We start from the raw sequence: 23,938 nt of genomic DNA, 5'->3' as shown, positions 1-23,938 counted from the left end.
TAAAGGACTGAGGACCTGCACAACATGTGGAATGTGGGAAAATGATGATGTACCTTGGGGAAGAGCTTCATGGAGGCCTAAGCATTTGAGGCAATTTATATGTGAAGTAGTTATGCCTCAATTACCTGTTAGGGTGTGATGGTCCTGCTGTATCTTACATAGTAAGTCTAGGTTTCATCCTAGATATATTATGTGTGGCCACAAAGCTTCTCTTGAGCCTGGGCTGCCCAAAAATGGGCCAAAGGGTATCCAGAGGACAAAAAGGCAGGGACGGTCCTTAAAGAGTTCTAGTCCCTATTGTTCAGCTAAACCTCACCAGGATCTTGAGAACATAGTTCAAGGGAAGATAAATTTTTGGGTGATCATTTGCATTTAGGTAAAAGCATCCTTGCTAACCCAAGGTCACAGCCCTTATTTGAACCACCTTGTTGCTTTTATGAATCCCAAGATGTGCTACATTTATCATGGTTCTGAATTTGCTTTTGGATAAGTGCTAAATAATTATAAACCATGCTTCTATATCAATTAATTCAATTTTAATTATTGATACTTCGAAAAAGTCTTACCTCCTCTAATTTTGCTGGTACAGTTTGTTTCCAAAAGCTTGGCTTGGCGCTTCCTCTTCAGTCTGTGTCTGCTGTTAAAAATTTTCCTTCTCCTTGATGGATTTGAGGTAGCCATCCCCTTTCAGTCAGTCTTCATTACAAAAGAATCTTGTGCTCCCTTGTTTCTATTTTATGTTGGGTTCTGTGCTTCATTTCTTTGTATACTTCCAGTGTAGCCTCAACCACTTCTTTAAAACTGTTTCTCAGTCTGTTTGATCTTCTATTAAAGCATACAGTTGGGAAGGGTAAAGCTGTGAACTCAAACTTGAATTCTTGGAATTATTGGGAGAAATAAGTTCCTCAGATCACTCCCACTCAGGGTTGTATTGTATTTTGGAAATGTGTGCTTCAGTCTTATGGTTCAAAAGATTCATGAATTACAAAGTCCTCATAACACATTTCACACAATTTTCATAGAAATGTGGCTGCCAGAGGCCTGGTACTTCCTGGGGACCGGCATAGATTTGCACCACAGTAGTCATTAAGTTAAAACTCACGCTCCTACTGAGCCAAGTTGGAGTTGAGACTCTAGCATGATATTCCAGGTGGTACCATCAGCCCCTGAGGGGGCATGTGAGCTCAAACTTCTGCCGTCTCTGGACTAGACTTTGCTTTGCCTCACCTGAGTGCATCATTGTTTCAGTGCTCATATAAATGAATTATTATATGCTTCAAACGTGTAAGTAATGGAGTTCTATGTGATCACCATAATTTTTAAAATCTCATAATAAATATACAAGCCCTTCATCAACAACTCCCTTCCATTTTTCTCACACTGTAATACAGACTTGACTACTTTTTTCTATGCAGACTAGGAGCTGAAGGCAAGGAAATTGCAAAGCCAGTGTAGTGACTGGTAACTAAAATGGCTGTGTGAGAAGAGACGAAAAGTCTAGAGTGGAACCATTTGTAGGCAATGAACTCGTGAATCTAAAGTGAACCCAACCAAGACTCTGCTTTAGAAGGCAGCACAGGTGAGCACCACTGCCTGGGCTGTAGGATAAGGTACAAGACATGAATCCTCATTAGGGTGAGGGAAAGTGTTTAAGAAGCAAGGCAGTTGGGGAAGTAGAGGAAAATGCTCAGCAAATCTGAGCACCCAGGCTTTACTAAAGCATTGTTCTATTTCTTATCAAGTTAATGATCTCTTCTAGGACTGTGTAGAACAGGGGGGAAAAAAAACACCCTGTAACAATATCCTGATTAACCTGAAAGAACATCTGGCTGGGAGAAAAGAGATTAAAGGGAGTCATGCATCAAAATAACATAAATCTTTTATTGAAAGTCACTTTATTGATGTTACAATGAGAGTAACATAGAAAACTGGTATCTTATTAGCTTCAGAAGTGAATACTAATAAAATTGCGTCAGAAATTTGAACCTCAAGTTACAGTGACCTTTAAAAACAGCAAGATTTTGTTTACCTACAATGCAAGAACAATTTTATAACTTGAATGGCCATAAAACAAATCACACTTGCCCAGGAAAGCAGTCACCATATACATTTCAGTTGGTGTTTGCCAAAACCCAGTTATTTTTAAAATAGCGTAAGAACCTGAAGTGCAGAGTAGCAGAGAGAATGTTAAAATGATGCAAATCTAAATATATACACACGAATACCTGGTTACCAAAAGTGAAGCCGTGCTGCTAGTAACACTTCCTCGGAGGGTGACTTCCATCATGTGCAGATGGAATCACCCCTCAAGGATGGCAGATGTGGAAAACACTAGCACAGACCTAAACAGGCGAACATAAACTGCTTTGATTAAATAGAACACCCAGTTTCTGAAAGATGTCGGTTGGGGATTCTAGTTTAGAGGGACAAGTCTTCTTACAAGTTAAAAAGGAGCACATGCTTAGTTATTCTGAAAGATCCTTTTGTTAAGCTTTTGCAGTTAGTGTTAAGAAAAAAAAGTTCCCCATACAAAACAAAGGTGTTGGGTCATTTTTACCCATTAAAAAGACTGGTTGTAGAATCACAGTTTGATTTTGTGCTGGATTAGAAAAAAAAGTGGGGTTTCTAATCAGGCAGTGATTCACATGTATAATTTAGCAGGAATTCTTGTCTTATTACTAAGTATTAATTCCTATCAGCACTCTCTGTATTGTGTTATCTGATATAACTTAGCACCGCTATATTTGTAGACTTGGGGAAATTAGTGTTATTTTAGAGCTTAACCATCAAAACAAATCACAGACTGAAACTTCATAAAATAAAAGGCTAAGCCCTCAGGTGAATGCGGATTAGTGTGTGCATGCACACACACACAAATAAAGGGGAAACTAATTTTCTTTGAAATTTTATGATGGATGGTTTGTATGCACATTATCTTAACAAGACGGGGTACTCTCATTGTATGCCTTTTTATAAAATGAAACCAAACAAAACACACAGAGCCAGGCATGATGGCGTACACCTGTAATGCCAGTGACTCACGAGGCTGAGGCAGGAGGATCACGAGTTCAAAGTCAGTCTCAATTTAGCAAGGCCTTAAGCAACTTAGTAAGACCCTGTCTTGAAATGAAAAGCGAAAAGGGCTGGAGATGTTTCTCAGTGGTTAAGCACACCTAGGTTCAATTCCCAGTACCAAAAAAAAAAAAAAAAAAAAAAAAAGAACAAAACACACATTTTGCTAAGTTTTGATTCTAGGGAAACTTGGAACATGAAATGATGATGCCTCTCACCAAAATCCTGCTGCCCTTGAAGCACCTCTCTGTCGTGTGGCAGGTTCTACAAATAATGCAACAGGGACATCCCACTGGACCAAGAAGCACTTACAGAGCCACCACTGGTGAAAGCTGTAAAGCACACAAATCTGCCTTGGGCTCCCACTATCTCTTTCCCTACCACATGCCCAGAGACCATTTAGGGCTTTTGTGCCTGCTTGGCTTTCAGGTTCTTCTAAGCCAGGACTAAACAAATGCCCCATGATATCACAAATCTTACTATTACTTATCTCCTCCCCCATTTTGAAATTCACACCCTACGGCCTGTCTCTCAGTGACTTTCCAAGTTGCAAAATCCATGCTAATGTGTCAAAGGGAGGCTAACAATGCCTCCCACCCCACTCTGCACCCCTGGTGTCCTTTCAGTCTCCACATGGAAGTACTAGCCTCCCTGACAGGGAAAGCTAACTAGGAGGAAAGTGCTGCACAGCTACTCAAGGGGAAGCTACTTCAGAAACAGCAAGGTTCTGAAGCATCCCTCAGTCCCCTAGTGAGGATGCTTACTGTGTGTCAGGCCATGGATATAAGGGGCAGAAATACTAACTAGGCAGGTTTTTGTTTTGAATATTTATTTTGTTGCACTGCTTACAAAACAAAGATGTTCCATGTTGATTCTGACAAAACCATGAATAAAATGTGAACAGAAATAGTATCTTCCATTTTCTAAAGCCTTAACCATCTTTGCTCTGCACCTGCAGGTGTGGTAGATCCACTCCTCTTGGTAGTCAAAACACCTGCCTGACAGCATATGCTGTGAGCACATGCCAGCAGTTCTCAGCAGGTTCACTTTAAAAGCTCCCATTCACACAACTTGGAGGGGCTCCTGCACCAGGCAATTGCCACAATTGAAGACCAGGTGCCTCACAATGTAATAACCAGAGAAAGACATTTATGAAAGCTTAGTTCTCCAGTGCAAGGAGAAAAGATTTTGCTGCATCCAAAATCAGATTAATCTTATCCATTCAGAAAGTATCTCAGAAGAGGAAAATAAACATTTGAGTTTGAAATTAAACCCTATTCCACGGATATGTTGCTTTTTAAATCTTTTAATTTAAGCTGGTAGAGAGAGAATGAGAAATTTATCTCGACTCCATACATTGAAGGAGGGATATGTATTTAGGTGACAATTTTAAAGGAAAACATAAAGTTAAGGAAAAATAGATAATTATAATGCAAATGGGAGAGTGTTTCATGGAAAATTCATGCCAACTTACCAACTGGAAGAAGATATTTACAATACGCCCCATATTGTGGCATCCAGTGACAGCAGTGAACAGCTTCCAAATCGGGCTGTGAGGGCAACTGTCTTGCCTCTCTTCAGTTCCACAGTTTGTTCTCCACTCCCCCCATACACAAGCCACTCAATAACTAGCCTTCCTTTAAGATAAGTAAAATAGTCTTTTCTTTAGATTAGGATCTATTATCATGTTGAATAACAAAGAAATAAAGTTTGTGCATACGTGCGTGCATGCATGTGTTTGTGTTTGTGTGTGTGTGTGTGTGTGTGTGTGTTTAAGGTAAAAACGGAACACAACAACAGGAAATAAATGGATGACATAAATAAATGAACAAACATGATTTTGAAACACTGAAAGAAGCGAACAGAAATACTATTATTTCCTCTGGCTCAAAGGTATCTAAACAAAAAAATACAAATAAATAAAATCTGAAAAAAGGTAACAGGTAAAGTGTCCACAAAAGATCTAGGGCAGGATAAAATGATGCAAATATGCAAGAGCTTCAACAGAAAAGATTGAGAACTGTAAGCTTGTTATGGAATTCAAACACAGTCTCTCCTTAGAAGCCCACAGAATATCTAATTTTATCTTCACACTAGCTTCTTTTAGAAACCATATCAATCTCACATTCAGAAATTCTATGCTGAACTGACCTTATGCACAAAAACAATTCTCAAAGCCTTTGAAAGCAAAAGGGAAAAAGAGGAACTGCAGTATCACTTAATAAACACCATATCAAACTGAAAAATAGGCTTGGAATTTTAACCCTATCTTTTATTTATTAGTCAATTGGAAGGGATTATGTGGGAGGCCTGAAACTTGCAATACTCCTGCCTCATCCTCCTGAATAGCTGGGATTATAGGCATGTGGCACTGCACCTGGCTGGTCAATTAGTTTTTATAACAATTGTTAGGGTAGGTTATTCCTAATTGAGGTGCTGAGCTTCTTTAAAAATACAACTTCACTGGATGTGATGGTGCATGCCTGTAATCCCAGAGGCTTAGGAGGCTGAAGCAAGAGGATCCAAGTTTGAGGCCAGTCTCAGAAACCCACCAAGGCCCTAAGCAACTTAGTGAGACCTGTCTCAAAATTAAAAATAAAAAAAGCTGGGGAATGTATCTCAGTGGTAAAAAGTGCCCCTGGGTTCAATTCCCAGCACGCGCGCGCACACACACACACACACACACACACACACACAATCACTAAAGTAAGTCTGGGAGCCCTCATTGTGATGATCTGTTGGAGACATACTGACTTTTTCCTTTTCACAGACTGCATATGACTGAGGGTCATTTTCTAGCTTGGTGACTCCAGAGGAGGATTTTGCTTCCTATTTTAGGAAATTGGATGAGCCAGATATGGTGGCAAGTAACCCAGTAGACTGCAGCAAGAGGATAGCGAGTTTGAAGCTGGCCTAGACAATTCAATGAGACTCTGTCTCAAATTTAAGAACATAAAGGGCTGAGGGTGTAGCTCAGTGGTGGAGCACCCCTGCGTTCAATCCCTAGTACTAGGAAAGAAGGCAGAGTCGGGAGGGGAGTAAGTGCTGGATGCAGAGAACAGTTAGTCTAACTAATCCACTCTTTAAGGGGTCCCTGTCATCCCACAACTCCCATGTTGACTCTTAGTGGAGACATCTAGAAGTCTTTTTATATCAGAACTGTGATGAATATGGATAAATGGAACATCTCAAACAGCAGGGTTATCAATCTGAAGTCCTAACTATGCACAGAACTTCAGAAAGTGGGGGGAAAGGCATACAATGGAATGTAAGGGTCAAATAAATGCTCTTTTCAGCTTAGTAACAATCCCATGTTGAACTGGGGAATACAAATATTAGTTGCATGATATGAACTGCAATGTGTCCTCAAAGTTTCTCTCCAAAATAAATATTTAAAAAGATATAATATCTGTGCTTTTATTTGGTGCCATGGATCCATTCTGTCTACCTCAGTGAATGAAAAGTCATAAATATTTAGACGTAATGCTCTAGAACATCAATCATGAGTGTACATGTAGATACTTCTTGAAACTATCCATTGAGGCTAAAATTTGTCAAAGAATTCCACAAACGGTTCTAGAATGTTTAAACACGGGAGATAGAGTAGATGTTCAGCACAGAACATTGAAGCTCTATTATATTTCTAAAATCATAATCTCTGCAAACAAAACAATCACTTTTCACTCAGTTTCAAGAGAAGGTTATTACCAATGAGTATGATTACAAACTATATACCTCTAGAACAACCATATCTCCCAAAAGGCACATAATTATTTTCTTTTGGAAATAATAATTTTCAGTAAAAATAATTGAGAAGGTGAAAAAGATTGATAACCAATGGAGTAGCTAGCCATTTGTGGATTCTTTCAAATAGGGCTTATGGAACTATAACTAGGAAGGATATTTACATGAGGCACCTAACATTCAAATCTATAAACTCTTTTGTAGTCAAAATAAACCTTATTAGCCTTTTATACACTCAATACCAGAAAACATTCAGTGCACATTTAAAATGATCTTGGTCAAGTCACCTTATTTGCTACATCTTTTAATCTGTCTGCCCTTCTGTCCTTGGCTAGAGCTCTGTGGCAACACTGCTCACCACTCACACCAGCCTTGGTCTGACGGATTGTTTTATTGAGGTATCAACAATCACATCATTTCCTGTTGTGAAAAACTGCTATTTTCCACAAAGTTTAGACGATTAAATATATAATTCTGGATGATGAAACCACTTTTCAAACATTTTCAAAGACTTGCAGAAGAGAGGGTTTCTACAGAAGACATGAACCAGGATGAAACACAGTCTTCTAACTGGAAGTTTGGGCAATTAGGGTGATTACATAGGGAGATGAAGTGGATTTTGTCCATGGACATTACCAGAAGAAATAAAAGTTAGAAGGCATTCCTGATATCTTATCAGCTGATTCCCTTCCTCTCAAGCAAATGTAGAAAAAAAATAAAAAGAGGAAATCAGAAGTATACTTCACAAAAGATCACGATTAATCCCATCAATTTCTGACCTCACTAGAGTGCCTTTTTTTTAATTTTTTTTTTTTTTTTTTTTGGACTGACAGACTGGCCTTATAATAGCTATCGAACTTTTGGTTTAAAAATAGGGCTTTGAACATAAAATTCTCATTTTTCTATGGATTAAAGATGACAGGGCTCAAGACATCAGATTCTTTCTGCTGCTGTTTGTATAATTTTCCAGTTGCTGCATCTTTGTGGCTTTAGATTTCATTTAACCCTTTGTGCCCTGTTACGGCTTCCCAGCTCAGACAGCAGAACCATCCATCATCTTGCTCAAGGGTCAACACAGAATGACCTGTTGGGACTCACATCCCAGTGTTAACACATACCCTTAATAAACAGTGTAGAAGTTGTTTTTGTTACAACAAGTCATTCTTTCACAGATAAGGGTGGCTGAAAAGTTTTGTCAAGGAAAAAAAACTTCAGGCTACACAGAAGGGTTAGAGTATTGGCAAGATGGAAGCTACCAGTTCACCAGCAGCTTGTGGTCTGGATTGTCTTTGGTTCACCTGCTTAACCTCAGCAGAACACACTGCTGGGGGCTCATGGCCTCCAGGGTGAGACTAGTTGATATGCTCTGGAAGTGGAAGAGAATAGCTGCTGCGGCAGGCACCATGTACCCCCAGAAGAGAAGTGCATGGGCTATCGGATGGGGGCCCAGAGAGCAATCACCAGCATAGTCTCAAGGCAGCAAGGCAGCCACACTACTGGACTCCTGCTTTAGCAAGCTATGGAGGCCAGAAGTTTTGCTGAGCATTTTGCTTCTTGATGACTCAATAAAACTGCCTCCAGACTACACACAGTTTAAAGGGATATCACATGTTTTCGACAAATACCAATTATGGAGAGACACATTTACTGCATTGACCACTATATTTACATCATCTGCTTATACTCTTTGAAGACCATTGGATGGTAGGACGATGATGTGATTGTGACTGACTCTTTTTAGGCATTTGGCAAAATACACTTGTGTGTAACAGCTGCTTTTTTAATTTTAAAAATGTTTACATATGTACAATTGTCCTTGAATGCTTATATAAATATGAAAAGTAAAAAACAAAAAATAAAAATACATGTTTAAAGTTAGCATATGGGATATTGGCCTCTCAAAGCTGTAAAGTCCTGCAGAAAAATCCTATATGCCGTAGCCCTGCATGCTAGTTTCTATTATGGGATGTTGTTTCCTTAAATATGGAAAACAATAAACAGAAGCTTCATGCATATAGCATTACTGTATACAATGAGGATGTGCTTCAGAATGTGAAGTTCTGAAACCACTATTGTCCCTTAGGAAACTTGCTACATTTGGGGTCATGTGAGTTAATTTTATTGATATTTCTACATATATCTGTCATGCGGATTATCCATTAACATACCAGTACCCTTATTGTTCCGTGTTATAATGTGACATGTCAGTAGTTCTTTTCATGGTTCAGTTAAATCCTAAGCCAATGACAAAAAGAAAATGGTATCCAGATGTGAAACAGCTTCCTCTCCTCTGTGGCATCTCAGAGGGTTTTGGTGTCCTCTGAAGAGCAGATAGATTTGCAGTGATTCCGTGAGGCTGGGCTTCTATAAAAGTTGAAGTAAACAGTTTTGATGTGTCACATGTAAACAGTTGATCTCAAATGGATGTTTCCCATAGCTGCACAACAGAGAAAAGCAAAGTTGTACGTTGTAAATTAGGCAGGAGAAGCAGACATATTCTGAGTTAAGAAAATGAATAAGTTGGTGATTCCATCCATAGTTACATGACTGTGAAAACACACTCTTACAATGTCTAGTGCACAGATAAAATAAACACTTCAGCTTTTAGCTCTTTCCCCTAAGCCTGTGTCTCAACCTTTTTAATGACTATCACTTTTCAATTAAAAAAAAAACTTTACATCTTCATTTAATTTTACTCAAATTTTTGAATAAATATTTTGTCTCAAATGAAACAAAAGACTGTAAAGATATTATTTTTAAGCTACACATGCTCAGGATTCTCATCCAGCCACCTAGAGCAGTGTTCTCACTCACAGCCATATTTTACATTGATCTAGGAAATATTTAAAACTTCCACTGCCCAGGCAGCACACCAGATCACTGAATTATAACCTCTCTGGGTAGGACTTAGGCTAAGAATATTTTCAAAGCTCTTCAGATGATTCCAATGTGCAGTCAATGCTAAGAACTGCTGACCTCTGGGAAGTGTGATTCCCTCAAACACCACCACCACCCACTTAGGAATCACTGTCCTGGGCCACAGCCACAGGACCAGACCACATACTCTGCAATTTCGTCACTGTCCTCTCAGGAGCTGACCCTTCAGTGAAGAAGGATGAGTGCAAGGCAGGAAGTCCCTTCCTTCATTCCCTCACCTTTTCCCTTTCTGTGCTTCTGTCACCAGCTCTATACACTGAGCCTGATCAGATCTCATTTCTACTATCTTCAGCAGTTGCCTTAATGGACCACAAACAACTTTAGCACTGTCAGATGTGAATGTAAATCAATTCACCAGAGAAGGAAGGTCAATGTAAAAAAAAAAAAAATCTAGCTGATGAAACATATTTTCAGGCAATATGATGTTTAAAACTTACTATAAACATGAACAAAGAAAGCCTATTAGGAGAGTGACTTAAATGACACCCATTTCCATCCAAATTCCATTTTTACTGGATACATGGGGCATATTATGGTATACACAATAGGTTTCTGGGAAAGAAATGGAAAGGAAGCAACTATGAAGATGTTTCTATAGGTTACCTTAGGATGTTCTTTCAAATCTTCATGGAAATCTTGTTCTGAACACTCATGTTGGCTTACACCTCAAGACTGTGATAAAGCCTTCTGTGCTATCTACCTCAGGTTGGCTTTGTATGCCCTTATCATTAAAAAGACACCCATCCTCTTGTTCTTGGAAACCAAAAGGATTTCTCTCAATTATGAGTATCTTCGGGAGTAGATGACATCTAATGGTGGAGAGTTTAATGGGGCTGGCAGGGGTGTCTGAGGCAAAGAGTATCTGGTCAATACCCTGATAATGGTCTGTAGTTGTAAAGAGACAACACTTTGGATTCAGAGAGCTGAAGTATCTTTGCATATGGTTATGAATATTACATAAGAAAGGAGAGGAACAAATGAATGACACTGAGACAACCTAAAAGTCATGATTATCCCTGTGAGGAAAAAAGGAGAAAAGACTGGCCAAGACATCATTTTTATAATAGGCACAACTTTGCCCAGACCTGTGTGGCTGTGCCAGAGGGGCTGCTGATAGGAAGGTCTGCTTATCTGAGTCTCCACAGCCCACAAAGACAGCCCAGCAACAGGGGCCGCTTATTCTGCAGGACTCGTAAAGGTGTGGTTAATCCATAGTGAGAAGAAGAAATCAGATCTTTCAAGCAACTCTCCCAGCAGCTAGTCTTTTTTTTTTTTTTTTTTGGTAGTTATAGATGGATATCATGCCTTTATTTACTTTTTTATGTGGTGCCAAGGATGGAATCCAGTGCCTCACACACGCTAGGCGAGCGCTTTGCCACTGAGCTACAGCCCCAATCCCCCAGCAGCTAGTCTTTACAGTCACCCTGCTCAGCCCAGGGAAGGGGCATGGGCCAGCCATTTTTTCAGAGGAACTGTCATCTCTAGTAACCCACACTCCAGCATAACAACAGCTGAACAATGTCCCCAAGTTGATGCAGTAAAACAGAGAAGTAGATGATTTAATAGGAAAAAAAATGGGATGCTGTACTTAGACAATTCTCCTAGGACGGGAGAATGACAGCAGCCTTAGATTTCAATATCATGTATCAGAAATGACTGTCTATCAACAAGTCTTTTTTAAGGCTAGAAAGCCAAGTGCTGGCAATCTGAGTTGTTTTGCTTACCACTTTCCATATTAACATAGAGAGGTATTTTTTTTTATGATTAACACGACAGTTGTTTTCAAAGATTTTTTATTATTATAAAATATAATGCATATAATGATTTGTGTTTTCTTATTGGATGTGGATTGACTGAGTTCAAATTTGATCCATAATTATCTTGAACCCCATAATTTAGGTTGAAGAGCAAAGAGTCTCTTAAATATCTTTGAAGACCCAAAAAAATCTAGCAACCTAGTATTCACTAGCAGATACATCTGCGAAGGCTTTTAAAGCTTCGTTTCTTTTTTTTTTTCCTAATGTTATCTCTGAGAAAGTCAACTTTATAGTATTAACTAACCACAACAGGGCTGGGGATGTGGCTCAAGCAGTAGCGCGCTCGCCTGGCATGCGTGCGGCCCGGGTTCGATCCTCAGCACCACATACCAACAAAGATGTTGTGTCCGCCGAGAACTAAGAAATAAATATTAAAAAATTCTCTCTCTCTCTCTCCTCTCTCACTCTCTCTCTAAAAAAAATAAAAATAAAAAAAATTCTCTCTCTCCTCTCTCACTCTCTCTTTAAAAAAAAAAACACCACAACAGAGTCTGAAAATCTATAAAGATAATTATTCTTTGGTAGTATCTTTTATTTAAACCTCTAAAGGTTGGTTTGCCTCTCTAAACTGTACTATATTTCAAATTTCACATAATGAGTAAGGTTCCAGGAATATCATAAGAGAGTGGTATATGATTAAAATGCAAAAAGAGATTTGATAGCTAAATAAAACTTCTTGTGAATCATTGTGAACAGGATAAATATTTTCATATTTTTTAAAAAATTTTTGATCTCTGGGGGGCTGGGAGCAAGCTAAGTCATATACTTGCCAAACATGAATAAGTCCCTGGGTTTGATCCCCAGTACCTAAATAAACAAACAAATAAATAAATTTGGCCATACACTGCTGTATTCTTTCAATAGTACCGATTTTTCTGAACTTTTCTTTCTTGTTTGCTTTATTTTTGGTACTAGGGATTGAACCCAGGGATATTGTTTCCACTGAGCCATATCCCCAGTCCTTTTTATTTTGTATTTTGAGACAGGATGTAACTAAATTGCTGAGGTTCTCACCAAGTTGCTGAGGCTGATCTCAAATTTTCAATCATCCTGCCTCAGCCTCCCTAGTCACTGGAATTACAGGCATGTGCTACCGAGTCTGGCTAATACTATAGATTTTCAAATCCCCTTTCCCAGTATCCAAATTCCACTCCCATCCCTAAGACAATAATCTGAATTTCTGTCATAAGTTCCTGTTTCTAACAATCTACTGAGGAGTTAGCCAGTGAAAGGGCTGAGCAAGCAAATTTGCATAGAAAAGTGGCTAATTTATTTGGTCTCTGGCATTTCCAGGAATATTAAAAAACTGATACAGCAAAATATATCCTTTGGTTTTATCTATTCCAGGTTTTACTATATTAATTACAATGAATAATAAACAATTTAAGTATATATTAATGACTAATACGCACCAAATATCTCCAGCAGATATATACCAATGCAGATTAAATTTATTTGCAAATACAAATCTGAACCCCAAAGCCCCAAGAATCTTCTAATTTTCATATTTAACTTTCTCATGAAGAAGGAAAATATACCTTTTACACTGTGAATTCACAGAGAAGTGCTAAGGACTGATTAGGTAAGGTTATGGAGAAACATTGCCACATACCCTGGCACTTTGTCGATTCACTTTCTTCTCCTCATCCGGAAGTGGAGGCATTGGATAAGGGTACTTTCTGCTGGATGCAATGGACCCAGTTGATGAAGAAGGAGACTTGGCAGGAGATAAAGTCCTGAGACGTTGAGAACATATGAAATAAATAGCAGGCGATTGCTTAATATCATTTTCAAATGTTTGAAAAGTGAGTTCAAAACAAACCCTCTGACTTCTACTTCCATAAGCTCTTACTCCAAAGTTTAACTACTGGGAAGATGACACTGGGAAGATGTCATCCCCAAAACTGGAATGCTGGAATTTTAGCTTTCTAATTCCATGATTGCAATGAACCACTTAAAAGTTAGTACATAGAATCATACTTTGCAACTAGAAAGCCAACAATGAAGTTTCCTATAGAATAATTAAAAAGATAATATGGAGAAGGGATAAAATTATTCTAAGAGCTCATAATGGTAAATGAAGTATACAACATATTCATATTCTGCCTTATTTTTGCCACTTAATGTAAAATTGCTTCTAAGTATAATAATTCCAGTTAAGATCTTACAATACATTACCAATGATATATTAGTTGCTAAGTCACATACTCATTTACACAAAACTCATGCATTCAGAGGCCAGTGTGTTAGTTGTGAAGGAACAAAGGCAAATACAGGGATTTTAATAATAAATTAGTAAACATGCAAGCAGTAAGGAGTGCAGAGTTCCAGCCAAACAAAGTCTGATGAGAACATACAAAAATGGTCTGATTCATCCCTACAATCAGCATTGCTGGGGAAGAGTGGTGTGTTATGCTGAACTTGTTTGATTTGTGTATGTGCAGTGGTAATATTTGTGACTCTGGTGGCACACTAGATGAGCCCATACCTGCTGCTAGCTTATCTTTAAGAGTGGGGTGGAAGCGAGTAAAAGACTTTCCCATTAGAATATCGTAATGAACAACAGATGTGATAACTGCAATAGACACCCCCTTTGCAAATGTTACCACTACACATTCATGATTCCTTAATTCCCGGGTGCAAGGTGGTAATGACACATATCACTGAACTGGTTACACTGCCACATTATAACACAAGTACATATTTCAGTAGGATGCATCACATCTGCTGAGACTGACTCAGACCAGGCGTTTGTATCCTGGGATATCACTGGGTGGGGCAAGGTCTACTGCCTACACTGCATTTAGTTCCCATGCATATAAAGTCCCTGGCTCTGATTCTGCCATAGTTTTCAAACTTATTTCTATTTTATAAATGTTAAATTCAAGCTAAAGTTTGAAAATAATTTTCCTTACTAACTTTGAGATTCAAGTGAACATCCTTAATTGATTTTAAGAATCGATCAAGAGTGGTTCCATTTACTTTTAATCCATAACTACTAACACTTCTTCCGTTTTTGAAAAATGGCCAGGTCCACTCCTTAGCACTAATTGTTAGGACAAAGCAACTGTTAGATTTCTCTTATGTTAATGCTCTCCATCCTGAGTGGATAGGTGTGACTAAGAATATTAGTATTTCAAATCCTCTAAAGTTCTATTAATGCAACACAAGACTATGTGTTTTTCTAATTTCGAAATTAATTTTTTTTAAATAATTTAAGTAAAACGTTTTAAATAGGACCATGACCTCTAGGAAACAAATTCAGTATGTGCAAAATGAAGACAAACTTTTGCATTTAGACATTTATTAAATGCATCTTTCTAAAATGAAGGCTATCAACCTGGGTTCATCTTTTTAAACAATCATTACCTATAATAAGCCCAAGTTCAGGAAAGCTAGTGAGGTATAAAAGCAAATAACCAAATCTTTCTTTAAGGGATCATGCAAAGTAAGTCCTCTTTTTAATTTGCTGCCTTGTGTGTGTGCCTAGCATGAGCTGTTAGCTTCACAGCCATATCAGGCTTGACTTGGCCAGGGGTCCAAATGACAAGCCTTTTCATTTACAAGAGGCGCTAAAGCCCAGTTCTCCTCTCAAATATCTTTCTGTGGGCAAAGTCAATAAAGAGTAAAAATAAGACCAGGAGATATTCTCTAGAACCCCAAGAAAATTGCACTAAACTACTTCTCACATTAACAGTCTAGCTAATTGACATTTTCCTGAACCCTGAGAGGAAAATAAGAAATACCAACCAGGACAGTTTTAGTGGGGGAGGGAGGAAACAGGTCCTGGAGGGGTGTTGGAGAAGACCAGGGTAGGAGTCAAAATAGGAGTAGAGAACAGGGGAGAGTAAATGTTTAGGGAAAATGAACATGATTTCTCACAAAGGTCTAAGGAAGACATTCAGTTCCAGTCTGGCTATCACTTATAACCAGTACCAAACCAGCTCATTCACTTACAAAGCATAGTCAATATCTGGAATAAATGTTAGCCATTATCATCACTACACTTTAAAAACCCTCGTAACTACACTGAGCACACATTGGAATTGCAAAATAAAGGTTGTGCTTATGTGCCAATGGAGTGTTGTCATCTGGAGCCACATCAGACTTTCTGGGGTTGTTTTTTATAGATAGGCCTATAAGGCAATCTCAGTTCAGTTCTACCCCTCAGGATGACCAAAACCAGGCCAGTCACATGGCAGGGACATAAGCCCACTAATACGCTGTGATAATATGCAAATTTTGTAATAGCCAGATCAGAAGGATTTAATTGTCCTTGGATAGGATCTAAGCAGTCAGTATCCACCTTTTAAGTAAATGCAAAAGAATAAAGAGGGAGTAGATTTTGGAATTGGATAGAGCCAGTCTCAAAGTCTGGTTCTGACCCTTATCAGTTGATAGGCTACCTTTAGTAACTCTTGTGTCTTGATTTCTATCCATAAAAAGGGAATAAGAATACACCTTATAAGATGAGAAATAAAGATATAGAGTAGGCACTTGATACGTGATAGTTACTGTGGTTCATTTATTTCCAGAAACACTACATTTCTCATAAGATTATGGAAATGGATTCAAAACCCACTGATGAAGTAAGCAATCAGCTGGTATCCCCAGATGCCTTCTAAGAGCTTGTAAAGCACCAGCACCAGCAGAACTGCTGCCAGCATCTGGGTTGGTGAGATAATACTTTTGCCCTGTTTTCCCTTGCTTCTTTTGATGCCCTGAATACACGGTGAGGACAATTTGACCAACTACTATCATCTGAGAACTGGGTAAGGAGCACAATGGAGGTACTCTGATCCCTCCAAATCTGTAGGCATTCATTTGCTTTACTCTTCATAGTGAGCGAATGCTATGTTTCAAATGCTAGGCTACAGTTGGGACCAGTTTGATGCAGTCACCAAGTCCTCACTGCCTATTGATAAGAATGCCACAAACCCAACACCTCTGGCTGATTAAGAAAGTGAACTTTGCCCTAGTTGCTGGTTTTGGTAGGAGAGATAATCCTGAATGACCTGGGGGCAGATGAAGCAGATCTGAGCTGAAGCATAGGGTTGGCAAAGCATAAGCCAAGATGTGGATGCACTTTAGGCCTCCTATGCAAGGCTTGTCCTGTTATGTTAGAATTGTGGTATTAAAGCTTTAGGTCATCTCAATTATTCACCACTTTCACAGAAATTCTGTGTTGATTTTCAAGTCTTAACAGTATAACCTTTATCCAAACATGAAAACTAAGTCATAGCCATCCACTGAACTTTAAACAAAAATACAGATTTTTAATAACAAATTTTTAATGGGACGATCTATTGTAGGAACCAACATCTCATATTAAAGAGGAGATAAAGGAACCCTCTAAACTTGCCCTTGCGGCTTTGCACGTGCAACCGGGGGTGCAAAAGCATTTCCCCATCCAAATTGCGTTTAATCATGCAGCTTCTGGGCAGACCTGGGTGCTGATTTTAAGAAATGTGAACTCTTCTCTTAAAGTCACAAAAAAACTACTCAGCTCACCCAGGGGAGGTGAATCAACTCTTCCGGGGTACCATTTCACAGATTATTGCTGCCAAAATGCTAAGGCCATTTGGTAATAAAAGCCCTAACCCACATAGGACCAAAGTTGTTACGTTTTGGTTCCATGGTTGGTACAAATTACAATCTGCCCACAAGCCTGAGTAACATAGGAAGAAGTAATAGGACTGCAGGTGAGCCAAGATTCCCAAGAACATTCAAAATTATCTTACCTGTCTTCCTGACGTTGGCCATCTTGGGAGCTACAGGTGAGGGCGGGATGTTTGAATGTGAGTGTATGTGTATGAGGTTCAGTGTGGCAAAGTGTGGGACAAGCAGAGGACGGGGCAGGAGGGCAGGATGGGGTATAAAAGCAGGACGTAGTTTTGTGAGCAGGCAGGAGTTATGCTTTCCTTGGAGTATATGCAAATGTTATGGATCAAATTAGAATGCAGATAGGTCTAATCATTTTCTCAAACTATACATGTCTAAACTAAATGGTACACTGGAAGAGAAAGTCCACCTTACATGGGTGCTGAGAGTTAAATATACAGACATATTTTGGTATCTGTTCAGTGCTGACCCAAGTCATGGTCAAAAGTACTATGAAAGCTCATTGTTAACTTGTCCTCAAACGAGAGGGTAATTGAGCCTATTTCTGCTTCACATAATTGTCCATGAATCTGTCAGATACAGAGTGGACATTTACCTTTAGGAAACCATTTTGATATTCTAAAGAGCAAAAAAGAAAAAATCCATTAAGAGCTCTTGGAAATTTTCTCTGATCTCTAATGTTACACAGAGCTGTAACAAGTTGAATAAATTCAACAGTTTCTAAAATGGAGGAATGTTCTTCTCTTTTGTGAGTCAAGAACATGTTTCCTCTCTGCTTTCTGTTCTATCTGATGTGTCAGACAACATTTTGATTTACATAAAAAATTTCTTAGGTGCTTTCTTGAGAATCCATAAAACACTCTTCTCAGCACATGCCTTCTCTGGTAGCAAATGGTTGAAATGAACAAAGAAAACCTAAACTCATTCCACGTGCTCTCATGTGGTCCATATTATCTCAATGATTTTTCAAGGTAGATCAAATCATTGTTTCTTCTTCAAGTGAAATCCACTACATTTTGTTTAGCGTCTTTGTGTGTTTTTTCCTTGAGTTTTTGTATGTACTGTGCCCTCTTAGGCAGTAAGTAGAAAAAAAAATGCATTAAGAAACTGCTAGGTTCTGGAAATTAAATTGTTGAGGTTAATAGTGCTTCTTTATTAGTGGAAAGTATGTTTCATGCCCATAGAACACTACACAGCGTAAAATGAAGAGAAAGCTACTAAAAGCTCAAGATGGTGATAGGGACATGCACTAAATGGCAACCCTTCCAAACGGCAGCAAATAAACAAGGACCCTTTTCCATCTCTAGGAACTTGTATTAGGAGATACAAGATAGAGAACCAGTCACACTACAGTATTTGTATGTGCTGGGAGAGTTTGAAAAGGATATAAAATTAATTTATAAAATACCTAAAGTACGGTCCTTCAGTGTTTTTATTCACATCTTCTACCCACTTAGCTACATTATAGTCTCTTTTGAACCATGGATTTAAATACCTGCAGAAAGCAATGGAAGGAACAAAGAAAGCAGAACAAGATAGAAAATCTGAAAATACACAGCACAAGCTTAGCAAGTGGTCTTCACCCTCCATATGCAAGTGACTATGGCAAATAAACCAGGACAGATGCTGGGTGGTTATGAGGCAGTTTATACAATGGCATGAGAATAATCTCAGCTACAACAGGCTCAGGGCATTCGAGAACGTACTTGACAATTCTGGGAAAGCTTTTTCCAGTGGCTTCCCAAAGTAAATCAGAAACTCACTTTCAATCACGGCACTGTCAGCAGCCCCATTCACCCACCTCCAAAGTGGCTTTGCCCAGGCCACCTCTCATGCAGCAGCTTGGTTTTCAAATAATAAAGGTGCTTTTTGAAAATATTCAGGCAGCTGCAATTTTAACCTGGCATTTGAGCATATAAAACCCCCAAAACAATTTAAAAGAGCAAAGTTCTCATTACAACATGAGAAGAAGGCTTTTATATGGCCATTGTCTTAGTCCCTGAAGTATATCCCAAGCTGGAATCAACAGATAGGACCCCCCCAGTCAGCACTGTAAAGAGCCAAAAAGGTCCCATCCTCTTCTGCTCCCGGAGCCCCACAAAGTGGGTCCAAACAGGCCTCCATGATATTGAAGCTGGGTTTAGTAATTTAATTGTGGCCACATGTTCCTTTCTCCTCAGTGCATTCCAGATTGAAGTGTTCATGGTGCCATGAAGGAAATGTCCCTCAGAGCTGCCTTCTGAATGTCTGATGGTACACTGTGTGAATGACTGTCAGAGAATAATGATGACCTTAGTGAGAATTTCCCTGATGGATATGGCAATTACTGTATCAGAATGATTATGCAAACAATAAGGGCAGCAATGTCAGAGCTGTAGTTGTATTTTGGCCTAGAGTTTCCTTTTATTTTTACCCTGGGGGCCAAGCAAAAGCACATCCCCTTAGAATTTGCCCTCGTAAAATAATATAAATTTAATAAATTCAGTATTGATAGAATTTGAGGGTTTGACTGGGTTTTCACTTTTAAAAAATGACTTTTAGAGATATGATAGGCAATGAAGATCCAAGCTTTGTAAAATTTAAATTACGTGGAAACGAAAAAGAAGAAATTAAAAAACACATTGTTTGTATTTAACATTTGCTTCTTTCCTCCACATTTAGTTCTTGAGCTGTTTGTAAATATATTTAGATCCAAATCACATTTCCACAGTTACATTAAAAAATTAGATTATTTTTCCATAGCCCTTTCTTTCATTTTTAGCCATAACCAAGGTACTCTACAAAAGAGCATCGTGATGCCCTCCTGAAAGAAGGGCTTTGCAGCTTTTTTAGATTCATAAGACCATTTTTGCTAAGATAAGGTCTCTGGACTCAGGAGCAACTCACACTAATTTTTCCTTTAGCCACAACCATTGCCAACTTGCACTTTTCGCAGAGATAGCCAATGAAAACTTGCATAAAGATTAACACTGAGACTCTGAACCAAAAGAAAAAGTCAAAAAGCAAGTGCAGCCACTGATGAAGGCTTGTGAATGCTCTGGCCTGGGGAAAACTGTAGAAAAAGCCCATGCAGCTGTCATCAGGTGAAACATAGCCCCACAGCAAACTGAGTCTCCCACAGGCAGACGGCCACTTCTGGAGGAGACATTTGTTCCTTTCACTGACAACCTTAGAAACTCAAAGGGCTGGTACCATGATGGTTCCATGAAAGCTACAATCACATGGCTGGTCTTGCAGTTGATGGACACTGTCCTCTGTTTCAGGGAGCATTTCAGAAGGCTGTGATCACGTCACCAGAGCCACTGAAGAGAACTCCAAATTGTTTGGTCCTTCTGGGGACCTGCCCATTAAAGTGCCTTCATAGTGGGCTTCCTAACATCTCTAGGTCATGGTGGCTGCAGTGATGGGATTTTATCAAACTGCAATAAACCTGCCTACGTGCTTTGACTTGGCTTGTAGCGCAACATGCAAAAAAAAAAAAAAAAAAAATGCATCAGACGGGATAGGAGAGCTCAGTACATTCTCCAGGATGAAAGGGCAGAGGAAATTTAGCTGCTGCTGGCTGGACCAGGAGCACCTCTGAGCAGACATGGGGGCTCGGCCAAAGATCAAATGACCCTGTTCTCAGCCAAGGAAGGGGCTTGGAGGGAGACTAAGTGGCAGCCCAGAGTAAAGGGGCAGGTGAGACTGACCTGTGATCCAGACTCCCTGTCTGGGGGCTGTCAGAGCCCCCTGGGCTTATGCCTTGGGATGGGACTGTCTGGGCGAGGGAGTGCCCAGGCTCAGGTGCTTGGGGCTCCCTCCTGTAAAAACACAATATATAATACAAAGTCTAAGCCAAAAAAAAATGTCACATCATGTACAACAGTGAGGAAGATGCAAGAGGTTTGAGTGGGAAAATAAAATAACAAATGAGGATATTTTATTTTGTTAATGAGCACAGCATGTATTTGTGATGCATGTTCTAATTTCTGTCCCAATTTTTCATCATCTTTTGGGATGATAAGGTACTTAAGGGAATGTTGAAATAATGGACCTAAAATACCGCTGATATAAAAAAATAAAACAAAAGATGTTTTCCTGTGGTCATTCTCCTGCACTTATGGTCACACATATGGCATTACTATATCTGAAGCAAATGGGATTAGTTGTATATGGAACACATAAAAAATTTGCCAGGTTTATTCTTGAGAGGCTATGTATCAAGATTCCTTTTTATCTTTTTATGATGTTAGGGATCAAACCCAGGTCCTTATACATGCTAAATAAGCACTCTACCACTGAGCTATATCCCCAGCCCAGGAACCCTAATTTCTAAAGAAGTATATAAATGTGTGTGTGTATATATATAGAGAGAATTCCCATACAAGAAGATATATGAGAATTGTGATCAGCATTACAAACTTGGCTCCATTTAACTAGCATCAGTCATGAAACCACAGCAGAAAATGCTGAAAAATCTGAAGGAATACTTAATATTTCTCCCTAACTATGGTTCTATTATGACATTTTATTCAATATTATAACTGACTTATCTTGTATCAAGATTTCCTGAAAATACTATCAGTAGTATTATAGTTTTTATCTCATGTTGTGGGTGCAAATTTTGCCCAAAATTTTAAAAAATAAATGATTGCTCTAGGAAATACTGTATAAACATTGTTAAACACCAAATGTTCTTTGGGTGCTACACTCATAGCTTTAACATACTATGGAACTTTTTTTTGTCCCCACTAGGGAGTTATTGAAACCTTGTTATAGGAAATATTATTAAACACTAAGTAATATACAGAGGAAGTTCTATAGAACATTTTACAGTTTTATCTGTACTCTTATAAGCAACTGAAAAGCTAAGGAGCTCTTACCAGGTGACCTCATGCAAAACAAATCAAATAACATTCCAAGAAGAGTTTATCCACAATGAGCCCTAAAGCATCCAAGTGCTTTGGGAATGCATAAGATAAACTCTAACAGATTAGTTACTTATGATGGAGTTCTATGATGCCATTCTGGACCATGCAATGGTATCATCTGAAATTGTCTATTGCTTCTAAGGTTAAGGATCCTCCAGTAAACTTGGATAAGTCACTTACAAGACAATATAATTCAGGTAGAAGGTCCAAATTTCAGGGCAATGTTATTATTCCTGGACTGAAAAAGCTAGGGTATACGATGGAAAAAGCTAACATAAGTTTCTGATGAGCAGTTAACAAACACCTGCTATTCAGACTTTTAAAATATTAAGGCATGAAGAAGCAGTAGAGTTCCTGGGGATAATAACTACCACTACAGTGAAAAATTAGTGGAAAAACTTGGGTGGCTTTAAAAAGCACAAGTAATTAAAACCAAGTAGCAAGGTGGGTCCAAAAGGTTACTAAAAGTGCATCTCATTCCATGAAGGGAGATAAAGGTTTAAGGAAGCTTTGTTTTGATTGTAATTTCTTAAGTGGAAAAAAACAAAGAAAAAAAGTGCATGGTGTTTACTTCATTATAACAGATTCAAATAAATATATTTCCAACCCCACCTGCACTAAAAAAAAAAAATTGTGGCTATCATTTAAAATGAATAATGTTGCATTTAGTGACAATGATTCAGTTAAAGTGCAAGTTTAGGTAAATGCCCTTTTAAATGTCCTCAGAAGGAAAATTTAAAAGGGAAACTGATTCCATTAGTCTGAGAGAATGCTTAGATTGCAGCCATGAAGACCTCGGAGCGGTGGTTTCAGACCTGAGCACCATCATGCTCTAGTTTGGTGGGAGTTTTCCCCTGATGCTTCCAGGGCTGTGTGAGTATTGGGGAGAGGAAGGGTGACCCTCTGAAATGGCTGGACCCCAGGTGATGAGAAGAAAGGAATGTTATCAAAATTCCCTTCAAAGGGAACCAAGACACCACATGGCAGGTGACTGGAGGGAAAGGCTCACAGTGAGGGCGAGCCCCCCACTAGCAGTGAATATTGGTATGGGCACAGTTGCGGAGATGCCTATGTAAAAGAGAAAAGCCATGGTTAATTTTTAAAGGGCAAAAAGAATTTAAAGACAAAACCAAGACCAGAAGCATGGTTTACTGTTCTTTGATGATCAGCTTAATTAACATTTGACACTAATTGCCCAGGACCTTGCAGTGCCTTTTTCCATTAGAGGTTCAGACTTACTCAGTTGAATTAGATCGAGGTCTAAATCTTTTGCCTCTGATTTTCTTTCTGTTGTCACCCACATTACCTGAAAAAAAAAAAGGTTTATAGCTAGATTTCCAAATAATAAATGATTGTTCCATCACTCATTATACAGTATTTCAAATGGGTATAATTCAAAATCAGCACCACCCTAGAAGGCAGGGGGCGCTGCACACTCTACAGCCTTCCCAATGTATCCAGTACATTGGTGCTAACAAATCCCGTCATTTCCCATCCATGGAAAACAAAACTAGACTCTCATTCCAAATATGTTTCCTCTCTGTTGGGAGAAGAGCTAAAGAGCTTACAGGAAATAACATATCTTTACATCCAGGGAGCACAGAATACAAAACTTGGGCTGGATCTACAGATGAATTCAGAATGTTACCCTTATACCTTGCCAAGAGTTACTTCGAGGTCGCCCATTTTCACAGATATCTGAAATATGTTTTGTGTCTGGAATCCTTTCACTCCAAGAATGAGAGAGCCCATTTGACCTGAAATTGAAAATATTTACATATTGTTCAAAAATGTAAGCAAATTAACTTTTTTGAAATTAGTAAGCAAAACTTC

At 38.8% G+C, this 23,938-nt stretch overlaps 1 protein-coding gene across 6 annotated transcripts in view; it reads right to left on the bottom strand.

The window, feature by feature from the left end:
• Positions 1-7,473: 7,473 nt before the first annotated feature.
• Adam22 (ADAM metallopeptidase domain 22) overlaps positions 7,474-23,938 on the bottom strand; it is a 222,529-nt gene continuing 206,064 nt past the window's right edge. For 2 of the 6 annotated variants that reach the window (XM_026399374.2, XM_026399376.2), the window contains 5 exons: positions 23,762-23,862; positions 23,345-23,411; positions 18,601-18,687; positions 13,183-13,306; positions 7,474-9,253 (listed from right to left, as the gene is read on the bottom strand). In XM_026399374.2, the coding sequence (XP_026255159.2) occupies positions 9,233-9,253; positions 13,183-13,306; positions 18,601-18,687; positions 23,345-23,411; positions 23,762-23,862 (400 nt within the window). In that variant the 3' untranslated portion in view covers positions 7,474-9,232. Of the gene's footprint in view, positions 9,254-13,182; positions 13,307-18,600; positions 18,688-20,884; positions 20,996-23,344; positions 23,412-23,761; positions 23,863-23,938 lie in introns of all 6 variants that reach the window. The other 4 variants (XM_026399375.2, XM_026399377.2, XM_077796695.1 and 1 more) reach the window with 3 other exon arrangements.

The sequence above is a fragment of the Urocitellus parryii genome, chromosome 3 (assembly GCF_045843805.1).
Source record: "Urocitellus parryii isolate mUroPar1 chromosome 3, mUroPar1.hap1, whole genome shotgun sequence".
NCBI lineage: Eukaryota > Metazoa > Chordata > Mammalia > Rodentia > Sciuridae > Urocitellus > Urocitellus parryii.
The sequence above is the reverse complement of the archived record's forward strand: the minus strand, read 5'-3'. Positions and strand labels throughout refer to the sequence as shown.